Genomic DNA, 8785 nt, shown 5'->3' on the forward strand with positions numbered 1-8785 from the left:
CCGGCAGCCTGCGGGCTCCTTCAGAGGGGTGCGCTCCGGGCTGGGAGCTCGCTGCCGGCTCCTTCTCCCGCGCTCTGCGCGCTCCCTTCTTCCCTCGCACCTCGCCTCTTCTTCCTCTCGATTTCTCCTCACCCTTCCTGCTCGCTCTCTGCTTGCCTTTCCTGGCTCTTTTCCGTCTCCCCAGCCCCTCTCTCCCTCTCGCGCTGTCCTTTCCCTCTTTGCCTTTTTCGTTCTCTGCCTTTCCCCCCTTCCCTCTCCTTCCTTTTCCCTCTCCCGCTCTCCTTTCCTTCCCCGTTCCCTCCCTCTCCTCTCCTCTTCCCTGCCCGCTATCCTGTTTCCCACTCCTCTGCCCCCTTCCTTCTCTCCTCCTCGTCCCGCCTCCCTCTCTGGTCCCCAGCTTCCCTCCGCTTTCCTCTTCCCTCGGGAGCTAACGGACTGTCAGGTGTGCGTCTGCTCTGGGGGAGGAGGGGCCACAGCTACCAGAGGGGTCCCCCCCCCCCAGGAGGAGAGGGAGGAGAGCAGTGAGAAGGGTCCTCTCTCCAGCTCGCTTCCCGCAGCCCCTCCCTACTTCCACCGCTCCCGGCTGCTCTCTCTCCCAGGATGAAGTTCCCAAGGCCTGGTCTGACACCCCCCAGCAGCTGAGGGCTGCCCCTGCCTGCCCACAGCACATGCTGAAAGCCCCTCGGCCCTGGGTGACCTAGTCCCAAGCCTAGTACCTATGACTCCTCTCAGCCTTTCAGATACCCAGGCTGCCTCCCTGATCTCTGTCATTTTTCTCTCACCCAGCCATTTCTCTCTGCCGGACAGTCCCTGAGTCTTGGTCTAGCCCTCAGTCCTGCTGTGTCTCTGGCTTCTGGGTCAGCCTCAGCCCAGTCACCTCACCCTACCCCCCACCCTGTCCCCTCTTCCTCCGGCTCTGGGTTCCCACTCTCTCTCATGAGCCCAGTCGTCCCTCAAGGACTGCAGCTGGCAGTGTGGGCTGGGGGCAGGGTCTGGAGAGGTGGGGCTCCCCTTGGGAGGGAGGGACTTTCACAGGCTCTCAACCCTGTGTTAGGCTGCACTCCTGGTGAGCTCTTAGCCCGACCCTGGACACCTTCAGACCACACCTTCATGAGTCCCAACCCCTTAATGGTAGCCCCACCTCCTCCGGTCCTCTGGCTACATGCCCAATTTGGGGGACAGGGGTCAGATTTGGGATCCCAAGCCCTCCCAGCATCCCCTCTCCTGCTTTCCTCATCAGCTTCTCTACTCAGAGTTGACTGACTAGAGATTGATCAGCGTGGAGGGCTGGAGGTGAATATAGGCAGAGCCTGGGTGGAGGGTAGGATCAGACTGTCTGCTGTGTGTCTCAGTCTGAGTTCTGGGAAGTGGGGTATCTGGTTCCTTGGAGGCCTGGTCCTCAGCATCTGATTTTGGGGGGAGTACGATTAAGGGTTTCCTTGACCCTGAGCAGCTACCTGTCCTGCAGGTGTGGATCCATGGGGTAGCCCCAACGCATCTGCCCCTCCGCCCCAAGCCAGCTCATGGGCCACCTGGCCCAGCCCAGCCTCAGCACCCAGGGCCAGTGAACAGAGCCCTGGCTGAAACCCAAACATGTGGGGCCTGGTGAGGCTCCTGCTGGCCTGGCTGGGTGGCTGGGGCTGCATGGGGCGTCTGGCGGCCCCTGTCCGGGCCTGGGCAGGGTCCCGGGGACACCCAGGGCCTGCACTGCTGCGGACCCGAAGGAGCTGGGTCTGGAACCAGTTCTTTGTCATTGAGGAGTATGCCGGTCCAGAGCCCGTCCTCATTGGCAAGGTAAGGATGAGCCCCTCCCATGTCTACTCTGACTCAAGGCCCTTAGGCCCTGCCCTCCAACTTCCTCACTTCTGCAATGACCTTGGTCCCTCAGGACTCCCAGCATTCTGCCCAAACCTAGACTCTTTAACCCTCCATCTCTCTGCACTTGGAGCCCTCTGCTATCTTTCCCTGGCCCCTACAGCTGCACTCGGATGTTGATCGGGGAGAGGGCCGCACCAAGTACCTGTTGACCGGGGAGGGGGCAGGCACCGTGTTTGTGATTGACGAGACCACAGGCAATATCCATGTCACCAAGAGCCTGGACCGGGAGGAGAAGGCACAGTATGTGCTACTGGCTCAAGCCGTGGACCGAGCTTCCAACCGGCCCCTGGAACCCCCGTCAGAGTTTATCATCAAAGTGCAAGACATCAACGACAATCCACCCATTTTCCCCCTCGGGCCCTACCACGCCACCGTGCCGGAGATGTCCAATGTCGGTGAGCACCCCGGCTCTGAATGTCCCTGTTCCCATCTCCTGGGGCTCCCTCACCTCTCCCTCCCTTACTGACGTCTACCTCAGAGCCCACCTCCTTCGTTTGAGCCTCCCTCATGTCTGGGTCCCCCTCAGCTGCCGTCCTTCCCCATCTGGCCCTGCCGCTGCTGAGCGAGGTGCTGGGATCCTTCACAGGGACGTCAGTGATCCAGGTGACTGCTCACGATGCCGATGACCCCAGCTACGGGAACAGTGCCAAGCTGGTGTACACCATTCTGGATGGACTGCCTTTCTTCTCTGTGGACCCCCAGACTGGTGAGGTTGGCGCTCAGGAGTCCGGTGGGGCAGCCAGGGCAAGAGACACCCCCTGACCCAGCGTCTCTCCCCAGGAGTGGTGCGTACAGCCATCCCCAACATGGACCGGGAGACACAGGAGGAGTTCTTGGTGGTGATCCAGGCCAAGGACATGGGTGGCCACATGGGGGGGCTGTCGGGCAGCACTACAGTGACCGTCACCCTCAGCGATGTCAACGACAACCCCCCCAAGTTCCCTCAGAGTAAGGAGCTGCGGGTGCTGCCCCCCGAACTAGCCTTTGACACCCCGCCCCTGCAGCCTCTGGAAGAGCCTTCCCTCCCCACCCTCGCCCCAGTCAGACCCTGGAAGGAGCAAGTGCTGGGTGCAGGGAGGAGGGCAGGGAACCTCTCTAAGAACATGTCTCCCCTCCATCCACCCTAAGACCTGTACCAGTTCTCTGTGGTGGAGACAGCTGGGCCCGGCACGCTGGTGGGCCGACTCCGGGCTCAGGACCCAGACCTGGGGGACAACGCTCTCATGGCATACAGCATCCTGGATGGGGAGGGGTCCGAGGCCTTCAGCATCAGCACGGACTCCCAGGGTCGAGATGGGCTTCTCACAGTCCGCAAGGTTAGCCTCCTGCCTGTTAGCATTTACAGACTCACTAAATCTGCCTCCCACCCCACCCACTGGGCACATTTCTAATTGTTCTCCCAGAACAGACTCAGGCCCCGTCTGCTGGAGCTTAGAGATCAGGATCACCTCCTCATCTGTCAGATGAGGCTTTAGGACCTGGAAAGGGTACGTGACTGGCTCAAGGTCATGTAACAAGTCTGTGCTGGAGCTGGGGGCAGATCTAGAGTTCCTAAGTAATCTGCCATGCATCCTGACCTCCGAGGCCACGGCCCCTCCAGTGCCACCTCTCCTCACAGGCGGACTGAGCACTACCCACCTATGGGAAGGGACTCTTCACCTTCCAAGAGCCTGGTCCTGCCTGGGTTTCCACATGCGTTGCCCACGCTCTGTCTCCCCTCACCATAGCCCCTAGACTTTGAGACCCGTCGTTCCTACTCCTTCCGTGTGGAGGCCACCAACACGCTCATTGACCCAGCCTACCTGCGGCGAGGGCCCTTCAAGGATGTGGCCTCGGTGCACGTGGCTGTGCAGGATGCCCCAGAGCCACCTGCCTTCACCCAGGCTGCCTACCACCTGGTGGTGCCCGAGAACAAGGCTCCCGGGACCCTAGTGGGTCAGATCTCAGCCGCTGACCTGGACTCCCCCGCCAGCCCAATCAGGTGAGCTGGGGTGTGGGCTGGGGAGTGGCGGGCCTCCCGGAAGGAGCCAGGTGGCAGGCTGTTCCCAACCGAAGAATGTAAATGTGCCCCCTTTACTTTGCCACAGATCACACCGCCTTGGCCGGGGTCTCCCTCCCTGCAGCCAGGCTCGCTGGTCTGCAGCCCTGGATGGCAGGGAGGGGCTGGAGGACCTGGCTAACCACTTCCCAGCTCTCTATCCATTCCTCTGGGTAGATAATGGTGGCACCTCCCAGTGGTAGTACAAGCAGATGTAATCTCACCTGATAAGTGGATCTCTACTGATCACTCCCTAAGTGCCTCACATTTTACCTACTGGTGACATTTAATTCTCACCACAGCCCTGTGAAGTAGGTGTTAGCATCACCAGTTGTCTTAGAGACAAGCCATGAGTGGTCACACAGTTAGCAAGTGGCAGAGCAGCTACTCTCTCCCTGTCCCTGGCCAGCATCCCTGTCACAGCTCTGTGAGGGAGATGCTGGTGTCATTCGCATTTTGCAGTTGAGTAAACAGAAGTTAAACGATTTGCCCCAGGTCACCCAGCCGGCTCAAGGTCCCTCGATCCCCAGAACCGGGCCCGATCCCCGAAACCGGGCCTGATCCCCAGAACTGGGCCCAGAAGTCTGAAAGGCAGGGAGTGTTTATCCTGTTTCCACTTTATTCTGCATCTTCACCCCCACCCGTGACACCCAGTTGCCCTGCGTCTGAGGACAGGTGTTAAATGGTGGTGACCTTCCAGGAATATCTGCCTTTTAGGGGGACTCCAACAGGAATTATGGCTCTGCCCAGAGGAGCTACCAGGCCTACATGAACAGAGGGTGGGGGAGGGAGCAGGCTCTGGCCCTGCCCCCAGATCAGCCCCCAGCATGGCGGCGCCATCTTGCCTAGGTACTCAATCCTCCCTCACTCGGACCCAGAGCGTTGCTTCTCTATCGAGCCCGAAGAAGGTACCATCCACACAGCGGCGCCTCTGGATCGTGAGGCTCGTGTCTGGCACAACCTCACGGTGCTGGCCACGGAGCTTGGTGAGGAGTCCTGGGCCCACGAGGCAGCAGCAGCCTCCCGGCTGAGGGGCTGTCCCTGAACGTGGGGTGGGAAGGGCGCTCACTGCCGTCACACCCTCCCCAGCGTGCAGCTGCTGAGCCCTCACCTAGGTGCTCATCACCAGGTCGGCCTCCTTGGGCCGGGCACACTGGGTCTGCCTGAGCATTCTCCTGACCTCTGATTCGCTCCCTTACCTGACTTGTGCCAACCCAGAAATAAACCAGACCTTAACTAGCTCCCAGCCTGTGTGCTAGCAGCCCCTGCCCTGCCCACTCTCTGCTGTAGGCTGGAGCCAGGAGCCAGAAAGGGGCTGGGCATCTCCTCTGGGGCTAAGTGGGAGTGCACCCACAGCCTCTCCTGAGAAAGCCCTGTTGGGAGCTCTGCAGGGGCCCCTTCAAGGTAAGGGAGGGATGTTGCCTCCACGCGTGGGCTCCTCTCCTGCCGCATCAGCACGGTTCAGCCTCCTCTGGGCAACCCTGGCCCACGGAGACAGGGAGACCTCTCTCCTTTCTGTGAATAGGCCCTTGTCACCCCTGCTCACACCCTAGGGGCTCCTGCACCCTGCTGTCTTCTTACTATGTGTGAAAGTTGTCCTTGCATATGTGGACATCTGTATATGTCAGTGAAGAGCTGTATGTCTGTGAACCTGTGGGTATGTGCTCAGGTGTATGTTTAACTCCATCTGTGGGAAAAGTATATATACACACACCTATGTCCTTGTGAGTTATGTCTATAACTGGATGTATATGTTTTTACAGTTGTGTGTATAAAATTATATGTGTATTACTTGTGCATATGTGTGATTGGGTATGTATAGTGGTATCTGCAAGTGGTGTTTGTATGTGTTGTGCCTACATGGGTGTTTGTGGACAGATAATAATGTATTACTTATTGTGTACCAGGCACTATTTTAAGTGCCAAAAATGGATTAATTGATGTCATCATCACCACAACTTTATGAGGGAGGTACAATTGTGTCCCCATTTTAAAACAAGGAAACTCAAGCGGAGAGAAGTTAAGCAGCTTCCCAAGGTCACACAGAGATTAAGTGGTAGAGCCATCAGACCCAGTCAGTCTGCAGTGTCCAAGCTGTTATCTCCATGCTGCCTCTCACATGTGTTGAATGGGATGTGTCTAGGTTTATGTTTCTGTATATGCAACTGGCAGGCATGTGTATGTGTAGTTATACGGATGTTTGTGTGGATGGCCGTGGGTGTGCGTGTGTGTGCACGCACGCACGCATGCATACACACAGTGTTTATGGCTGCTTGTATATATATAGTGTGCATACATGTGTCTTCCCTGTCTTCTCACCTTCCTGCCAAATCCTGCTTCTGTTCCCACCCTGATATCAACTAGCAGCCCTGGACCCTTACTGCAGGGAAGGGGTAGACCTGATCTTGTCTTTGGGCTACCCCAAGCCTTTTAGCCAGGCAGTCCATCAGGTTCCTCTGCACATGCTGTGACCTTAGCTCCTTACTCAGGGCCAGCCAGCTCTCTCCCTACCTAGGAGACAGACTAAAGGAACTGGGAGACTCAGCCTAGGAGAGGGGACAGGGATACACACTTCACGTTCTCTCTTGGATGGCACTGACAGTGAGAAGCGAGGGAGGGTAATGGTGGGAGTCGCCTGGTGAAGGGTGGGTGAAGATGGAGCCTGCGTCGGGCTGTGGTGCCCAGACTGGCCTGGGCTTTGCACTGTGTAGATCATATAGCTCCTCCCTCCCCAAGGTCAACTCTAAAGTGATAGAGTTGCTGCACTACAGCCTCCCAGACTTCTGATGGGGTTTGTGTGTGTGTGTGTGTGTGTGTGTGTGTGTGTGTGTGTGTGTGTTTATGTGTATGCATGTCTATCCTACTGGTGCTGTGTGTGGACTCTGCATGAAAATGCATTCTGTGGGCCCTGGGTGATGGGGGTATGACACTGCATTCACCGTGCATATCAAACATCTGTGTCATGTATGTTGTATTTGTTTAAAACGCTGAGTGTGCATCGGATATATGGTATGAATATGTTTGTATATTCACGGCTGTGTGCACCCTGTCTTTCACTAATGCTGCACGTGCCCTGCACGTGGATTATTGTGTATGTGTGTCATTGGTGCTGCATTCCTACTGAATGTCTGCCGTGTATTTACTGCACATATCTTGGCTGCTGTGTAAATATCCATATGCTCTTGGTGATGTTCCATTCATTTCACAACACTGTTTGCTACTTGTACGTGACCTGTGTATTTCATGTGTTGCATGTGTATGCTACATGCTGCACATGGCTTCCACATCCACACGTTGTGTATATTGCGTGTAAACTGTGTGGCGTGTGGGTGTGGTATGTGTTGGTGTTCTGGCTTCAGACAGCTCTGCACAGGCCTCACGTGTGCAAGTAGCCATCCAGACCCTGGATGAGAATGACAACGCTCCCCAGCTGGCTGAGCCCTACGACACCTTTGTGTGCGATTCTGCAGCCCCTGGCCAGGTGAGCAGCTGAGGCAGAGGGATTGGGACTCCAAGGCCTCCAGCAGCCCACGCCATACAAGGCCTCTCTTCTTCCTCCCAGCTGATTCAGGTCATCCGGGCCCTGGACAGAGATGAAGTCGGCAACAGCAGCCGTGTCTCCTTTCAAGGTCCTCTGGGCCCCGATGCCAACTTTACTGTCCGGGACAACCGAGGTGGGTGGCCTCTTACAGCCATTCCCATGCCTGCCTTCCTCCTCCTGTCCTCCATCCACTATCCCCGGTCCAGCCTGTGTGACCCCTGCCCTGCCCATCTGAGCCTTCTGCCCAACAGAAGGTAGGTAGGTGTGGGTTCACACTCACCTGCTGGCTCCTTGCAAACCTTCCCCATGGAAAGCTGGCTCTGTGGGCTAGACCAGCTCTACAGGAAGGTGTCCCAAGAGGTGCCTCAACACCGTTCCTCTCCCACAGATGGCTCTGCCAGCCTGCTGCTGCCCTCCCGCCCTGCTCCCCCCCGCCAAGCCCCCTACCTGGTTCCCATTGATATGTGGGACTGGGGGCAGCCGGCTCTGAGAAGCACTGCCACCGTGACCGTCAGTGTGTGCCGCTGCCGGCCCGATGGCTCCGTGGCATCCTGCTGGCCCGAGGCTCAGCTCTCAGCCACCGGGCTCAGCACCGGCGCCCTGCTGGCCATCGTCACCTGTGTGGGCGCCCTGCTTGGTGAGTCTGGCCATGGTGGGACATAGATGGGTGTGGAGAAGAACCAGGCCCCTGGACATGAGGAAAGCCACCCTAGGACTGGAGGATTTCCTGCCTGGATCTTGCCACCATCTGATGTATCCAAGAGAAAAGCTCTGGCCTCATATCCCTGACCTGCCAATCCATAATGACTGTCACAAGCCATAGAAGTTATTGAGCCCCTATTCTGTGCCAAGTATGGTGCCGGGCACATCACTTGTAGTATTTCCTTTTAGCCAGTCAACAGCTGTAAGAGGCCAACACGCTTTCCCCGTTTTCCACACAAGTACACTAAGGGTTCGGAGAAGCTAAGCGCCTCCCCACGGCCACACAGCGAGTAACAGTAACGGGTGGAATCGGGATTCAAAGCAAGGTCGGCCAGATGTCACACCTAGGGCTCGAACCCCTGGGCCACGCTGCCTCCTCTCTCACCCGCGGGTCCGCCACCCGGAGACAGGCCGCCCTGTCCCGCCCGGCCGCTCAGCGGCGTGTGGCCTGTCTCGCGCAGCCCTGGTGGTGCTCTTCGCGGCGCTGCGGCGGCAGAAGCAGGAAGCGCTGATGGTGCTGGAGGAGGAGGACGTGCGCGAGAACATCATCACCTACGACGACGAGGGCGGCGGCGAGGAGGACACCGAGGCCTTCGACATCGCGGCGCTGCAGAACCCCGACGGCG

The 8785-nt window shown here is 58.0% G+C and overlaps 1 protein-coding gene across 1 annotated transcript in view; it reads left to right on the top strand.

The window, feature by feature from the left end:
- The first annotated feature begins 1465 nt into the window (after positions 1-1465).
- Positions 1466-8785, top strand: part of CDH24 (cadherin 24) — a 7976-nt gene continuing 656 nt past the window's right edge. The window contains exons 1-12 of the mRNA XM_008067804.1: positions 1466-1794; positions 1979-2273; positions 2465-2584; positions 2659-2826; positions 3007-3194; positions 3606-3859; positions 4766-4902; positions 5207-5320; positions 7276-7397; positions 7479-7590; positions 7846-8094; positions 8621-8782. Coding sequence (XP_008065995.1) covers positions 1594-1794; positions 1979-2273; positions 2465-2584; positions 2659-2826; positions 3007-3194; positions 3606-3859; positions 4766-4902; positions 5207-5320; positions 7276-7397; positions 7479-7590; positions 7846-8094; positions 8621-8782 — 2122 coding nt within the window. The 5' untranslated portion in view covers positions 1466-1593. The remainder of the gene's footprint in view (positions 1795-1978; positions 2274-2464; positions 2585-2658; positions 2827-3006; positions 3195-3605; positions 3860-4765; positions 4903-5206; positions 5321-7275; positions 7398-7478; positions 7591-7845; positions 8095-8620; positions 8783-8785) is intronic.

The sequence above is a fragment of the Carlito syrichta genome, unplaced genomic scaffold, assembly GCF_000164805.1.
Source record: "Carlito syrichta isolate Samal-C Ts95f unplaced genomic scaffold, Tarsius_syrichta-2.0.1 Scaffold309773, whole genome shotgun sequence".
Classification (NCBI taxonomy): Eukaryota; Metazoa; Chordata; class Mammalia; order Primates; family Tarsiidae; genus Carlito; species Carlito syrichta.